The following is a 15,917-nucleotide window of genomic DNA, read 5'->3' as shown; positions in this document are numbered from 1 at the left end:
AGAGGAGGGTAGACGGAGAGGGAGGTGCAGAGAGATAACAGATCAGATGGAGGAAGGGAGAGGTAAAGGGAGTGTGAATTCAGCAGATGGTAGCTCACCTCCGCTACAGACTTCACAGGACAGAGCACAAAGGGTGTCGTTGAGTCTGGAGTATCTCCTGCAGTATCTCTTTTGTGTATGAATGAGCCAATTAGAGAATGGTGGGACTGTCATCCACTGCCCGTGAAGGTAAGTGTTTTGAAAAGGAAACAACAAAAAAACAGATATTTTATAAATGTTGGTATATTAAAGCATCTGATGCTACAGGATTTGGGCATGCCGAGGGAAAGAGAGGTGTGTTAACTGCGGGGATGTAAAGACGCTAAAGGTGTCGTGCCTTCAATCCAAACACAGTAGGAATCAGATGATGTTTACTTCATGCCTTGAGGGCCATGCCAGCTCACTGAGACAAAGAGAAAGGCAGAAATGTTGAATTGTTGAGAAAGCTGTGTTTGCCAGGGTCGTTAGTGAAACATTGTAATTTCTGAAGCCTCTGAAGACTCGTTGTGGGCTGCAAATTCTTGTTGGATAAGTTGGAATGTCTGCTTACAGTGATGTTGTGAAACAAAGCTGCTGCTGACTGAATCCTGTCACTTTCGACATACTGTTATGTTAAGTTTGTTTGTGTGTGTGTGTGTGTGTGTGTGTGTGTGTGTGTGTGTGTGGGTGGGTGGGTGGGTGGGTTGCATGGCAAGAAAAGAAGTCAGCTCAGCATGAGGGAGGTCTTTGGTACTTGGAGTGAGCGGGGGTTGAGAAAAATGGTGCAATCGTATGAGGTCAGATTATTCTTTAATTTAGACGTTGTTGGGCATGTTAGCACAGGTGCTAGACTCACTGAAATTATTCACCCATCATTCAACCGTACAGAGTTGGCACAGAAAGTCTACAAATGTAAGCTCCTTTTAAAGGCCTGAGTCTGCAGTGTTAAACAAACTACCCTCTCCACTTAACAAAGGTCTACACACACACACACACACACACACAATGCAGAGTCTTGCACTATGAACAAGGCGAGGAATGTGTCTGGTGTTTAACAGCAATTGTTAAGCAAGTGTGAGGAAACCAAGTGTGTTCTAAGCTTTGACTGACTTTGCAGACCTGCACAATCTTTTTTCTCTGGTGTCTTAAGTCTTCTACTTTATGATGTCTTTTTTTTTTTTAAAGCTGAAAGTACACAAAGCTTAGAATAAAGTTATCCTTTGACCTTCTACGGAGACACATACATTGCTTTCACTACACTGAACCACATTTTCATCTATCACTGTAACATTACGGGAGCTTTTGCCTAATTAGTTAGAAGACATCGGTTACGTATCGCATTCAAACACGCACGAGCAGTTGCAGCATAAAAGCAAAAGATGACTCGCCGCTTAAGACGTGTGACGACACTCGTGCATGGTGTGTTGTTAATTATAAAGGAACGATGGACGACTTGAGGGTGGTCTCACGTGCCGCAAGTGCCAAAAATGAGGAAGTAATTCCTTCTCGCTCGCCCTTGCACTGTAAACGTGAAATTGGGTAATCTGATTTTTAAGGAGTAAAATTGTGGAACCGTTTTTAAGGAGTGAGGCGACCTACTTCACGCCAAATCCTTTGAAAGCGTCGCCTCAATTTCTCTATTATATTATATGTAATATACTTGATTTAGTGCTGACTGGTGTAAATTTCAACTTCTCTCTGCAGAGAATGAGTCATGCTGTGGATACGGTTTTGTCTTACACTTAGGTTAGGGGAAGCCCAGTGCTACGCTAGAGCCAGAATCTAAACAGCTGGAACCTCTGGCAGAGTGACAGCGTTCACCAGGCCCACACATCCCACTCTCATGAGTTTCCTGTCCTTCCACTTCCTCATTTCCCTGCATGAATTAGATGTTAATGAGGACGCATTCCAGCTCACAGCATGGATTAAATCCTCATGCCCGTTCCTCAGAGTGGGAGCGGGCTGTTATTACAATGGAAGGAAACCAGGCTGGTACAGGAGTCAAAGTGGTTAAACAGACACAGGCAAACATACACCTACTGTAGCTGTTGTTGCTTTTGACCGTAGCCTTGGCTGGGCATTGTTAAAACCCATAGGAAGACCCACCTAAGAAAAGTATGTCTGTCTTTAAGGAGTGGGAGCACCCTGAAATGTAGGACATACATCACTGACAAACAATAGATATTTTCTCCAGCTAATTTATTTTCTGCTTGTCAGAGGTGATTACATGCAAGTTCACTGTGTTGGGGTCATACGTTGAGACAGCCAACATTCTGCCTCAACTTATTAATGTGCTTTTTAGGCCTGTGTACAAAATCCTGCACACGATGGTGGTTCGAGTGCATTTTCTAGATAAGCAGACAAAAGTTAAGATTTGACACACCTCGCTAAATGCACAACACATGAGCCTGCCTGTGCGTTTTGGGCTTGTGTGCACGAGTGTATGTGTCTGTTTCTGCCTGTGTTTGTGTGTGTGCTTAGCGCAACAGGTCTTGCTGCCATATGAGCGCACTCTATATAAAAGAGTTTTCTGGCTCAGCGGCTGTCCCGCGGCTGACCCTAGTAAGACGCACGGTTCACTAGGTCCAAGGGGCCTGGACTGTGAAAATTGGGTAGGAGGGAGGGGAGAGAGTAAGAGATGGAGGAGAATGGGAAGTAGGGGGAGGCAGACAAGAATGCCAGCAGTGACTCAGCCATTTGTTAGGTTTTGTTTTTTACTGTGGATTTTAAGATTACAGAGGTAATAAACTGGGTGCTAGAATACAGACAGTGGTTACAAACGAGCTAATGGAAACACCTCGGGAAGCTGGAAGAAACAAAAAGCGTTGCTTGGTGGCACTGGCTTGCAGCAGGTTGCAAATCTTTTCTCGGGCTTGCAGCAGCTGGGGGGAGTGAGCTAGTTTATTTGGGTTTTGCTCTGAGAAACAGGGAGTGGACCTGTCCTACATCTCAGATCAACATATGATGTATGCGATATATCTGTTCCTACAATCTTGGGTCCAGAGGACCCAGAGAGCCCTGTGAAAGCCTGTTTAAGGCAGCTTGTGTTTTTCTAAGTTCAGCATTTCAGTTTCGCAACTGCTGGATAAAGATCGGGTCCTTGTGAATGAAGTTCTAGCTTTCTCATTTGGCTTGTTCTGAGCTCTCTAAAGTGCTCCTTAAGTTATTCCTGTTAGAGTCCGATGCTCCATATTGAACCATTGCCTGTATCTGTTTGTTCTTTTAGAGGGCCAGGGGGACAAAAATCTAGTTTTTCTGTCACTTAAATGTTGCTTCAAATTTGAGTTTGTGAATTTTATAGTTTTTTTTTTAGGAAGTTCATTTGCTGTTATCTTTGGTCGTCGCTCCAAATTCACATATTTACAGGGTTAATGAGCAATTAGCAGACATGTTTCCTGTGACTGAAGCCTCTTGGCATTGTTTAGTCTGGATAGACAGAGGGAGATAGAAAGGAGACTCAGTGATGAGATGGCTGATGGATATTGACAAACTGTGAAGCGGAGTGACACAAATTGAAAGAAGGACGAGGGGAAAGCAAAGCAGAAAGAGCCTGTTGGACATACACCAGGGATTTGTTTAGACTTGCTAGTCTGACCTTTGCCCTCTCTAATTATACACAAATGCTTGCACATATACTCACACACCCCTTTGACCATTTGCCCTCCTCTCTGCGCAGCAATGGAGGTGTTGGTGAGTGAGCTGGGCGTGCTGCTGAAGATGCTGGACCAGGAGAACCTCAGCTCCACCACCCAGGAGAAGAAGACCTCAGTGCGGAACCTCCTGCAGCAGATAGAGCCATCAGGTAACAGAGAGGAAGGAAATTCATTTTTACACTAAGTTCTGAATGATTGCACACATAAGGTCTTTTTTTTTAATGCTGTTTTTTTTTTTTAACTTACTGCTGCCTGTGTTTTCTTCTTCCTCCCCTCTAGTGTCAGGAACAGACTACATCTACATGAACTCATCAGTGTACAGAAATGGCACGAGCTTTGTAGAGTCTCTCTTTGAGACATTTGGTGAGCTCCACCATAGTGAGATCAAATGAAAGCCACTTATGCAAATTCCCTGCCCTTAACATAAGGAGAATAAATGAATGTCTCTTTCTTTTTTTAAGATTGTGAGCTTGGAGACCTAAAGGATGTTTCTGATGATGTGAAAGAAAACAAGAATGCACAAACTGAAACTTCGAAAAAGGCAAGTGAAAAATATGAGAAAATATGAGAACTCATATTTTGGAAATGAACTAAATATTGGCTTAAAGTCCTGAAGGTGAAAGGATTCCGTGTGTGGGCTGTAAGCTGTTTAATATCAGTCTTTTCAGCACTCGCTGCCCCAGTTGCACTTTGCAAATTGCAAATCCAAAAGAGGCGATGAAAACCAGAGACTGTGTTCCATATTGTGGGGTTTTCCCTTTGCTCGACATGCTCATTGCTCTGTAAACTGCTGGACGAGTGAAGACTTGAGGATCCGCCCAGAGCCCATGCGTCTAATTTATGGAATTTTTTTACAGGGTTATTCTGTGCGTCTCTTTGATTATGTAGCTCTTTTGGCTTTTTTGGCTATAGAGGAAATTTGAGAGCTTTGTTTATATTTATGTGTCTCCCTTAGCAGAGCTGTGCCGCGCCACACTCAGCTGACTCGCCACCCCCGCTGCCCACAACCCCTCCTCCAGAGGAGTACTACGAAGAAGCAGTGCCCCTGGGCCCTGGCAAGATGCCTGAGTATATAATAACAAGAGGTCAGCATGTTCCCACCTCAGTTGAACTCAGTGACCTTAGTGTTCTAGAATTTTCCATGCACAGGATATAATTGATATGAACACAATCATATAGCAGGATGTACCACAGATAATTAGCGCAACAAAAGCTAAATTGCATTTTTTCCTTCCCTTTCCAGCAAGGTCCAGCCCTCCTAACTCTATAGAAGATGGCTATGAAGATACAGAAAACCAATACCCCACTACCTGCTCAAACCTACGTCGCAAAAACTCCTGTGAGAACACCCACACGTTTCCAGGATCGCCGGATAAATCCTGCGTTTTTCCAACAAATAAAGCTTACATTTTCCCTCTCTCTGTCTTTCTCGTTGCTTCAACAGACAATGATTCTGATGCTCTGAGCAGTTCTTACGAGTCCTACGAGGAAGACGAGGAAGAGAGGAGCCCGAGCGTCCGGCTTACTCATCAGTGGCCCTCCGATGAGAGCTCCATGCCTCCTGCCAGGGACTGTCGCATTTGTGCCTTCCTGCTGCGTAAAAAACGCTTTGGGCAGTGGGCCAAGCAGCTCACTGTCATACGGGACAACAGGCTACAAGTGAGATGCTGCACTTTCTCATCTTCCTTAAAGGATGTTCTTTACTTATGTATCTTTCCTTTTTTTCCCCCCTCACACGTACCACATTTTGTTCTTTGTGCAGTGTTATAAGAGTTCCAAAGACATGTCCCCCTACGTGGACCTGCTGCTGCCCCAATGCACTGTAGTCTACGTCCCCAAAGACACCAAGAGGAAGCATCATGAGCTTCGCTTTACCTTACCCAATGGGGACGCGCTGGTGCTGGCGGTACAGAGCAAAGAGCAGGCCCACACGTGGCTTACGGTAATTTTAGCATGCTGCAATTTTATGCAGGAGTCATGTATTTTCCTCTGGTATAGCTGCCAATCATCAATGGTTTATCGAGGGGGGGGGTTAGCATCCAGTCCAGAGTGATAAGTGCAAACTTTCCCGCAGGTTGTCAGAGAGGTGAGCAGTCAGAGCGCAGCGCCCGAGGAATCGGCATCTCCTGTCATTCTCAGAAAATGTGAACTTGATAAGGTAAGCGTGAGCGAGAGGATGTTTATGTGAGTGTATCCTTGTGGGGGTTTTTTTTGTTATATCCCCGAAGTCCGTAATTCTTCCTCACAGCAGCTGAGGCGAGGAATGCTCAGCAGCAAGCAGCAATTGTGCTGTCAGCATCAATTTTCCTAAACAATTGTTTGGCTCAACACAGATACCTGTGTTTGGCTCGCAGAACAAAGAGGAGATAAGCAGGGTAATTAGGAGTTAAGACTTCGTTGACGGAGGTGGCGGTGAGCCAATGTCGGAAGAGGCACATCCTCTTTAGGAGTTTATTAGATCACAATCTGCAACAGGCTCTCATACAAAAACAAATACTAAAACAAGGGGAGCCCATATAGAGCTGGAAGGAGACTATTTGTTTAATTATGCCATGTGTTTGTATTTAGGAAACAGCATGACAGAAAGACGTCTAAGAAGGTGGATATGTATGAGAAGAAATGCCTTTAAAGTATAGTTATTTAGCTCTTTATTAGTCAAAGGCAAGTGTAGACCAGCTTAGCTTAGAATGAAACCTTGGGCCCTGATAAAATCTAACCTTGTGTTGGCGTGTTTGCTTCTGCAGAGGTTGTCTGCGGAGAGGAACACATCGGATTCAGACAGTGTGGGCGTGTCAGCTGGAGAGAACTGCAGAGAGAATGGTAAGGCAGAGATGCACGCAGTCTTAAAGCATTGCAGCTGTTCCAATTAGAGGTTGCTGGGATGTAATTTGTGTGACTCTTCCATATTGCTGCATTTATGCCATATGAGATGGGAAGGATTCTGTTGAAACATGTTGATAAAATAAAACAGATTGGGAATACAGTTCCCAAACGACACAGATAAATCCAAACAAAAGCATCTGATTTTGGACTCTTTTTAATTTTTTTATTTAGGTAAGGTGAAACGGGGTCCTTTTGCTGCGGGGCGTAAGATCACACGCATCATCAGCTTCTCAAAGAAGAAGTCCACTCGGACAAGTGACCCACGGACATACAGCGATCCTCGGCAAGGTCAGAGCCCGCTTCAATGTCGTGCTTCAGGAGTCCAAGTTTGCGGAATGCGTAACTCTTCCTTTTCTCCTCACGATGCAGGCCATTTGTCAGTGCTGGTGAACCAGGTGTGGCGGGAGCAGTGGTGCTGCGTGTGCAGAGGTGCCCTGCACTTCTACCACGACAAAGGAGATCCTCGGATGTCTCTCCCTTCCCTTCCTCTCCACGGCTGCGAGGTGGTTCCGGGACTCGGACCCAAGCACCCCTTTGCCTTCCGTGTCTTACGGGACAGCACAGAAGTGGCTGCCCTAGAGGTGTGCTTCTTGTTTGATTATTTCAAAGCTGCACGATATTACCAGAATGGTCGAATCTGTGAGAATTGAAAAGAGTCATCTTTCATAAGAACATAAGCAGGGAGATATTTTTAACCAGCTCAACAGTCTCCATCTGCCCAACAGAGGTGGTAGGCTTATTGTCGGGTTAATGTTTTGATTCAATCTCATCACTCTCGTCAGCTCGACTCGGTCAGCACTGGGCAGCTGTTTCAGTGAAAAGAGCTCAGATAAACAGACTGTGAAGCAATTATCAGCTAATGAGCCAGATGTTTCTCTCATCCACTCGAATACCTGCAAAGCAAAAACAATCACGATCTGTACAAAAGCTTCAGAAATAATCTGAATGCATACTAACGTGCATATCACATGACCATTCACATCCCATACATCACCACAGTCTTTAAGTAGATTGAATATTAAACTTGATTATTTATTTATTTATCCAATGCCTTTCTTTTAAATTGTCAGGCAAGCAGCTCAGAGGAGCTTGGACGGTGGCTCGGTCTCCTCCTGGCAGAAATGGGCTCTGCGACAGACCCAGAATCACTGCATTATGACTATGTAGATGTGGAAACCATTGCTAACATCCGTGATGCTGCGCGGCATTCCTTCCTGTGAGTGAGATGAAGCGGAAGGGGGTCAGGATCCATGGACAAGTTCAAAGCTAGGCCATCAACCAAAGCAGCGATGTTTTTGCTTACATCATTTTTATGTAAATTTACTTTGTCTGTTGTCTCTCAAACTAGGTGGGCTACCTCCTCCAGCAGCACCTCCACAGATTCTAGAACATACGACGAGGTACCTAACGAGGATCTGCAGGTAAGCAGGACACTCACGCTCAGAAATCACGCGTTAACTTTGATGTGACCAGATCAGAAGATGTATGGGCATGCAGCTGTTTGGGTTTTCGCTGTCTGACATCCCATCAGTCACCCAAATAAATAGACAGTGCTCTGCTGCACGCCTATCAATGATGCCTTTTTTTTTTTTTTACCACAGAAAGATCAGGGTGTCCGCATTAGGAAAAAAAAAGATAAAGTGCTCTGACTGGTGACAGGAAGGCAAGAGGTCATAGCAGTTTCACAGCCTGTAAACTCCTTTCTTAACCCCATTAACATGCACTTTAAACACATGCCTCTCACCACCTGCAACCAAAAACACACACACGCACACCACAGCAGTCTCAAATCACTAAATCCCGAGACACGTTCACTGCATATCCTGATAAACAAATTTAACTTTTCTTGATCTGCCCTCACTCTTCCCACATCTGTCACTCCCCCCGCCCTCTCTCTGCTCCACCCAGTCAGGAGAGAACCGCAGGCAGCAGTCTGGGAATACAGGGAAACGGCGCTCAAGTTTCTCAAGCAGCGACTCTGACAGAACCAAACCATTAGTCTCCCTGAAGCGAATAGGCTCACGTAAGTGTGCTCAGTTTGTTTTCCAGTGTGACTTGCAGTTCATCAAGTGGTACTGAGTCTAACCTTGTGAAATAAATTCTAGGATTTTCCAAAGAGCAACAAAAAATCCTCTATTTTATATACATACTTAGCTTTTAATTCAATGCTTCCTAAATAAACAATACTTTGAAAGGAGCTGACTGCACATTTATTAACTTACAGGCTGAGTTTATTAATATACTTTGTTGTTATATTAAGTATTTTTTCTATTTTATACTGATCCTTGATTTACATCTGTGTGATTCAAAAAACCCCATAAAAACAGCTCAAAATACTGTGGTGGGGGGGAGAAATAATTCTTCTTAATACATCAATATTTCACTAAGTCATAGATTCCAGTGCTCTTGAGCTCATATAGCTTACACTCCTTCGAGTTGTGGGCTTGAACACTGGCAGTCATAAAATTTGAGCAGTCATCTGGCTCAGTATTTCTTCTTTTCTTCTCTTCACTCAATCATCTTCTCACTTTCCGCCCATATTCCATTTCCTTTTTTCTGGCATCTCCCATTTGCTCCCTTTTGTCATTCGCTCTCTGCTGCACAAATGAAGGAGATGAGCGTCTGAGTTACAGAAAAGTGATATCAGTGCGGATTTCTAGCGAGGGTTCCTCTTCTTGCTGTGGTCTTCGCTGTCACCTTCTGGCACATCAAAGAAGCCGCACTTTCCATGGGCTGAGAGCTGCAGCATGTAACCTGAGTTTTATTGGACACTCGCATTAGATCTGCTGCCTCACCCTCTGACCTCTTACCCCGCAGGAGTGTGTGTGTTTATCTTTAATTCCTGCAACCATATCACCGGGTTTCCTTGAATTTACAACGCTGTATTATGGCCATTATAGGTTAGGGTTTGCTTTGGGGTGAGTGGAGCATGGTAAGACAGTAAGTTTAATGTCTGATGCTTAAAGAAAGAAAGAAAAATCAAACATCCTCTGAAACATAAATGGGACATGAACACAAAAATATTATGTTCTCTAATATTAAAGCCACACAATTTCTAGAAAAATGAACGCTGTCTCTCTCTGGCCTGTTGTAAAAAACGACCACGCTCTACATCCATGTGACACTTACAGGCAGCTTCATACTGCCCCCACGGAGAGCATAGCATTAATTATGCAGACAGGCTGCCGTGAGAGAGTTTTGTCTTATTCCCATAACCCCTGTACATCTGACCTTTAACCTTTGCTCTCATCCAGATACCAGCCAGTACGGGAGGTATGGGAAAACGCGAGCAGAAGAAGATGCCAAACGCTACCTCAGAGAAAAAGAGGAGCTGGAGAAAGAGCGAGATGGCATACGTAATGCACTAGTAACCCTCCGACAGCAGAAGAGAGAGCTGAAAGAAGAGCTGAAGACAGCTGCAGGTACGAAGATATAAAGTCAGACAGGGAGCAGATCCCGCATGAATGGTTGCTCTTTAATGTTGAAGCAGTCCCAAAATGAAAAACACAACTAAAACATGCATGTACCCTCTCGATGATTAACTAATGTATGAAGACATAGTTACAAGGCACAAAAAAAAACCATGGGAGGATTTTAGTCTTATTTTTGCAGGATTCATTGGTGTGTTTGTGCAAATTTGCCAGACGTCCTTTACATCATAATGCATCACGGCTCTTTATATGACCCCGCATTGTGACCTCCTTTATTATAAGGCCATGAAAGAGCAGAAGTTTCCCATGCAGCATTGGTATTAAAATTATTACATGAAACAACATGCTTATGAAAAAAATGTCTGCTATGTCTAATTACCTAATTTCCTCTAGTACTGTGTGGCGTGCTTCCAGCAGAGGCAGAGGAAACAATCATAACTGTGCCACAGAAACATAACTGTATGAAACCTATTACATTTTAGATCATCAACACATTTTAATGAAGCAAAATGTTTTCTTTAAAAACATCTAAGTAGTATTTTTAGGTTTCATAATTCGATTCTATTTTTTTATACAGTGCTTAAAAAATTTATAACAGCATCCTGCATTGTGAAGTTTATGCTGCAGTTGTTGAAATATTTTTTTTAATGTTAATAACTTGTTTCAGGCTAGTTGAGCAGTATGTGTAAGTCTTTTACTTGAAATTGTACTTTTAATGCTAAAATATAATTATTGTTGTTATCCAGTAATATTCGACTATACTGTTTTACAAAATAAAGTAAAAACAAAAAGTGATAGCACATTATTATTAAAAATAGGTTTATACTAAAAATGTGTTTTAGTGGTTGAATGTTATTCTTGGTTAATTTCCAAATACAGAAGTCCGGTGGCTTTAAACATGTGAATTCAGTTTGCTATTTGCGTCTTAAATAATGATACAACTTTTTCTCCTTTTTTAGTATTAAACAAGTTTTGGGCAAATTTCTAGAATATTTTTGTTTTCTTGCTTTTTTTTTAACAGGTGGTCTAATAAATTTCATCGCTAAATAAATTAAAAAAACCCAAAATAAACAAATTTTTTTTTCTCTTGAGATTGAGATTGATTTATTGTAAAATCAATAAATTTAGAACTTGAGTAAGTGCTTTATTTTGAAAACCGGAATTTTAAGACTTATTTATAATGTAAAGGAGGATATGAACGTACAAATGCATATCTTATTGTTTTGATCTATTTCTGTGAATCTGTGTGGCAGATAAGAGGAAGTCCTTCCTGAACAAGCGTGTGGCTCAGTTGGAGGAGGCCTGTCGAGCTAAAGAGGCAGAGAGGGTGGACCTGGAACTTCGACTGACTCAGGTCAAAGAAAACCTAAATAAGAGCCTGGCAGGAGGAACCCTGGGGGCATCAGCGGAGGCTAAACCTCCTGTTCAGGTACCGCTTATGCTTAATGTAGAAAGATAGGCCCTCTGCATACAAAGATTTTTATATACTTCTATCCTTTTTCTATATTGTCCAGGCTTCTAGCAAGAAGATCCAGAATATCTACAGTGATTCTTTACCAGTAAATTGTGCCGCAGAGCTGCGTAGGAGGCCACCGTCTGTTTACGCTTCTTGTACTGGAACTGTCATGCAGAAAGCAAAGGTAATAGTGATGAAATTCATCCGTTCTGCTGCACGCAGTTCAGTTGCTCAGCTTGTCGTGTATTGTCATGTTTTCTTTTCAGTCTCCTCAGGGAGTTAATAGAGTCACCGCGGCATGTACCATCATCTAATGGGTTTTTCACAGTTCGCACATAAATAGATAGTCATCATATGATAGTGCACTCAATGTAGATATTAGTGGCTCTATGTGTTAATGAAATGTGAGGCGGCCTACGAGGAAGCAGCAATAAAAAAAAAGTGTATTGCAAAATTTAAGCATTACAAATACACCATATTGTTCCATTCACTTTCATGGCCACAGGTGTATTAAGTCAAGCACCTATTTATGCTTCTAAAAACATTTGTGAAAGAATGGGTCGCTCTCAGGAGCTCAGGACCTATGAAAAAAGCCCAGTCGTGAAATTTCTTCACTACTAAATATTCCACAGTCCGCTGTTAGTGGTTTTATAACAAAGTGGAAGTGATTAGAAATAACAGCAACTCAGCCGTGAAGTGGTAGGCCATGTAAGATCACAGAGTGGGGTCAGAGGCACGTAGTGCACAGAGCTTGTCAGCTTCCTGCTACAGACCTCTGATGTGGCCTTCAGATTAGCTCAAGAATAGTGTGGAGAGAGTGTCATGGAAACGGCTCCATCCAAGCCTTACATCACCAAGCTCGATTCAAAGTGTCAGGCGCAGTGGTGTGAAGCATTCTGCCACTGGACTGTAGACTGCTTCCTGTTACAACATAACTGTGCACCAGTGCACAAAGTAAGGACCATAAAGACAGAGTCCTGACCTCAACCCAACACAACACCTTTGGGATGAATTGGGCGGAGACTCAATCCAACATCAGTGTCTGCCGCTGGAAGAATGGGCAAAAATTCTCATAAACACATTTCTAAACCTTTTGGAAAGTCTTCCTAGAAACGTTGAAGCCGTTATAGCATCAGTGGGTGGGCCAATGTCATATTAATGGCTTCAGAATGAGAAGTCACTCAAGTTCATATGTGTGTGAAGGCAGACGAGTGAATACAATTTAGTGCACCATGACCTTGTTCTTCATTTCATTTTTTCCCCAAAAAGCTTTAGGCTTTCATTCTGTTAGATTACTGTAAACAACTATTTAATGATATAAGTACACTTTTGTGTTTCCTGTGAAATTAATTGAAATCCGTTTTCACATCATTAAAAAAAAAAATCTGATTTTCTTTCTCTAGGAATGGGAGTCAAAGAAAGGAACCTAGGATGACGAGGGAAATAATGCATATCTGGAAGAGACTTTGGACCCTTTGTCTAAAATTTGCCATTTATAAATGAAAGTCAAGACTTGTTTCCTTTTTGGATTGCTGAGAAACTGCATAAACAGTAATGAAAGAAATCAGCCACTAGGTGGTGGTACAGCTTACTGAATATTTCCAACGACTGTTTACGGTCTGTAGCCAAGTATTTTCACTTTCTGGAAAGGTGCAGTTTAAAATTTTGGAAAAGGAAAACAAAAAAAATCAAGAAGGGTAAGTTCAGCAGAGAAAGGCAACATAAAAGTATGGAAAGCACTACAAATGAATAAAATGTAGTGTGGAAAAGAGCCAGAAATGTTTAAATGGTGTCGTGAGGGGAAAAAAGAAGGCCAAAGCAATGTGACAGTTTAAGCCATGATGTGCCTTTTAGGTGACATAATCTTTTTTGTTTTGCCTGTACATAATGAGCGCCAACTACTGTTCTATATGTGTTTGTACTTAAAATACTGTACAGCGCTTCATTTCTCATCACAAAGTGTGCAAAAGTTTTAGGCACAGTTTTCCAAGGTAATTGGCAGGTATGTTCCTCTGGGGGTTCAGGCTCTCTGAGTTGCATCAAGTAATCCCATAGTGACTCTCTAATCTTCAGATAATGCCATCTGCTGCAGCAGTCTCTCTATTTCTTGATGTTTCTTTAATGACTCCGCAGTGGCTCATATCCCTAATGTTGCTACTCCTTTTAAGTGCCTAAAACTTTTTGTGCATTTTTCTGCCTGAAGTCAGTATTCGGGTACGTGCCATAGAGGATTCTGGGTAAAAAACAAAGTAAATCCATGCTTGTCCTGATCACCCTCTTTGGCACACATTTAAATACAGCTGAATACTTACATTACAGATCATTGAGTTACTAACAAAGTGGTGCTATCAGTGATAGAAATCTGTCTTTTCCTTTTAATGAAATCATCAAATGTCATTTTAACACCTTCCTTACCAAACCTGTGGTCGCCTGTTGCACTTTACTGTTCTCGTACCCGGATGAGGGAATAATAAATGTGTGTCTTATTTTCCCAAACAATTAATTCCTGTTTAATTAACTTGTTACTAAGCACAGACTGAATTTCCTTCTCATAAAATGCACCGACACATTCCAGTCACTGATGTAGGCTTTTAATTTCACATTGTACGGCGAAACATAATCATACAGTATATGGTCTCATGCAAACAATGCATAGCAACCAACTGTGTGGTGCTGTTCAGCATCCTATTCATTCTAAACTCTTCCTCATTTGATCTATGGATTGGTCAGTAGACAATACAGGGTTTGCATTACCACTCTTACATGCTGATGTGCTGGGAGCCAACTCTTTGCACACAATCAATAACGGCCCTTGTTGCAGAGCGTAGTCCTGACCAATTGATTTTTCGCCATCCAATAAATAAGCTGTGTCAGGTCCGTTCGTATTCAGACCATGGCGACTGGTGTTGGATCTTAAATGAGGAGGTAGAGCAGCTTCAGGTTGGTGAAATTAAGCTTTCCACGGCTTGGAATGAGCACTTACAGAAAGAGATAATAAAGCCAGTACAGGATATTGACAAAGAGGAATGCTGTGGGGAAAACTGTGCGGGCATAGCGATCAATGTTGTGTGGATTTTCCACAATGAAGACAGATGCCGCCTTACGTGATGCGTCTCTCACTGACGACAAGCCGCAGCCCTGATTTGGCGCCTTCTCTTTTGTTCCTGTGTGGTTCTTGGTGTCGCTGTTCGCTGACTGCTCCGTGGAGTCCTCTGCGGTGGAGCCGATCTCCACGGACTGATTTGGTTGGCTGGAGTTGACGATGGGGATAGAGCCATTTCCATTAGACTCGCTGAGCTCCCTCAGAAGGTCCTGTTACATGGGCAGATAAACCGATGGATTGATGTTTACAGTAACAGAGAATCTTTCCATTTTTATCTGTGTCATGGTTATGTGTCTCACCCGATATAAATCCTCAATGGTCTGGTGCTGCATGGTGTAAAAATGAGCGCAGGCATACTCCAACAGTGCGCCAAAAATGAAGGTGAAACAGATGCCCAAATAAACATCTATGGCCTTTATAAAACAGTTGGCATTGGGCAGGGAAGTGCGGGCACCCATCATCAGAGTTGTCATCGTCAGCACTGTTGTCACTCCTGCAGACAGATCAGAGGGTTGGGATTTTTTTCTTTATTTCCAGCATGTCCCAGCAATTAAATCAAGCAAACAAATATTTAGTTTGTCCATTCCACACTACTCTTGCTCTTCTTTCAGGGGCTTTTTTTGTTTATGCATTCTCTTTATTATTTTCTTCAAGCAACTTCAAGCAAACAACATCACTGCTGCTGTAGATGTGAGACTAAAGGATCCAGATCTTAGAAAATACTCAGTGTATGGGGAAATTGTATTGAAAACAAACATGTGGAAACAGAAAACTTGATGTTTTTTTCAGTGAAATCTTAATCAGTGATGTATTTCTGTATCTACCATCATCAAGGAGGTCATGTTTTTGGGTGTGCATGTGATTTTATTCTGTCTGTCTGTAAACACATTTGCTTGAGTGGGGTCATGTTAACAAGCAATTAAATATTTGCCTTAAAGTTTCCAAGGTCAACACAATGATTTATTGGTCAAAAATGGACAAAAATCTTACAAGTGTGGTGTGTATTGTTAACACATCAGTGTAATGCTATATAGAGTTATTTAAAACCATCTTTCTTATTTCTTGTATTGACAACATATAGTGAATCACATCAATACAGTGGCTTGCAAAAGTATTCGGCCCCCTTGAACTTTCCCACATTTTGTCACATTACAGCAACAAACATGAATCAATTTTATTGGAATTCCACGTGAAAGACCAACACAAAGTGGTGTACACCTGAGAAGTGGAACGAAAATCATACATGATTCCAAACATTTTTTACAAATAAATAACTGCAAAGTGGGGTGTGCGTAATTATTCAGCCCCCTTTGTTCTGAGTGCAGTCAGTTGAACATAGACATTGCCTGATGAGTGCTAATGACTAAATAGAG

The 15,917-nt window shown here is 42.2% G+C and overlaps 2 protein-coding genes across 4 annotated transcripts in view; one reads left to right on the top strand and one right to left on the bottom strand.

The window, feature by feature from the left end:
* Nucleotides 1–12,907, top strand: part of afap1l1a (actin filament associated protein 1-like 1a) — a 25,820-nt gene extending 12,913 nt beyond the window's left edge. Inside the window, exons 2-19 of one of the 2 annotated variants that reach the window (XM_005719585.2) lie at nucleotides 3,695–3,820; nucleotides 3,951–4,034; nucleotides 4,133–4,212; nucleotides 4,630–4,756; nucleotides 4,915–5,010; nucleotides 5,116–5,330; nucleotides 5,434–5,613; nucleotides 5,746–5,829; nucleotides 6,416–6,491; nucleotides 6,726–6,842; nucleotides 6,924–7,135; nucleotides 7,625–7,770; nucleotides 7,903–7,975; nucleotides 8,463–8,577; nucleotides 9,809–9,976; nucleotides 11,239–11,414; nucleotides 11,500–11,625; nucleotides 12,845–12,907. In XM_005719585.2, coding sequence (XP_005719642.1) covers nucleotides 3,695–3,820; nucleotides 3,951–4,034; nucleotides 4,133–4,212; nucleotides 4,630–4,756; nucleotides 4,915–5,010; nucleotides 5,116–5,330; nucleotides 5,434–5,613; nucleotides 5,746–5,829; nucleotides 6,416–6,491; nucleotides 6,726–6,842; nucleotides 6,924–7,135; nucleotides 7,625–7,770; nucleotides 7,903–7,975; nucleotides 8,463–8,577; nucleotides 9,809–9,976; nucleotides 11,239–11,414; nucleotides 11,500–11,625; nucleotides 12,845–12,871 — 2,228 coding nt within the window. In that variant the 3' untranslated portion in view covers nucleotides 12,872–12,907. Of the gene's footprint in view, nucleotides 1–3,694; nucleotides 3,821–3,950; nucleotides 4,035–4,132; nucleotides 4,213–4,626; nucleotides 4,757–4,914; nucleotides 5,011–5,115; nucleotides 5,331–5,433; nucleotides 5,614–5,745; nucleotides 5,830–6,415; nucleotides 6,492–6,725; nucleotides 6,843–6,923; nucleotides 7,136–7,624; nucleotides 7,771–7,902; nucleotides 7,976–8,462; nucleotides 8,578–9,808; nucleotides 9,977–11,238; nucleotides 11,415–11,499; nucleotides 11,626–12,844 lie in introns of both variants that reach the window. The other variant, XM_005719584.2, reaches the window with a different exon arrangement.
* Nucleotides 12,908–14,403: 1,496 nt separating this feature from the next.
* Nucleotides 14,404–15,917, bottom strand: part of gabrp (gamma-aminobutyric acid type A receptor subunit pi) — a 7,080-nt gene continuing 5,566 nt past the window's right edge. For both annotated transcript variants that reach the window (XM_005719586.2, XM_005719587.2), the window contains exons 9-10: nucleotides 14,844–15,037; nucleotides 14,404–14,753 (exon numbers count right to left, since the gene is read on the bottom strand). In XM_005719586.2, the coding sequence (XP_005719643.1) occupies nucleotides 14,421–14,753; nucleotides 14,844–15,037 (527 nt within the window). In that variant the 3' untranslated portion in view covers nucleotides 14,404–14,420. The remainder of the gene's footprint in view (nucleotides 14,754–14,843; nucleotides 15,038–15,917) is intronic.

The sequence above is a fragment of the Pundamilia nyererei genome, unplaced genomic scaffold, assembly GCF_000239375.1.
Source record: "Pundamilia nyererei isolate P.nyererei 1_Seehausen unplaced genomic scaffold, PunNye1.0 scaffold00001, whole genome shotgun sequence".
Classification (NCBI taxonomy): domain Eukaryota; kingdom Metazoa; phylum Chordata; class Actinopteri; order Cichliformes; family Cichlidae; genus Pundamilia; species Pundamilia nyererei.
Note: the sequence above shows the minus strand (reverse complement) of the source record. Positions and strands in the feature narration are given on the sequence as shown.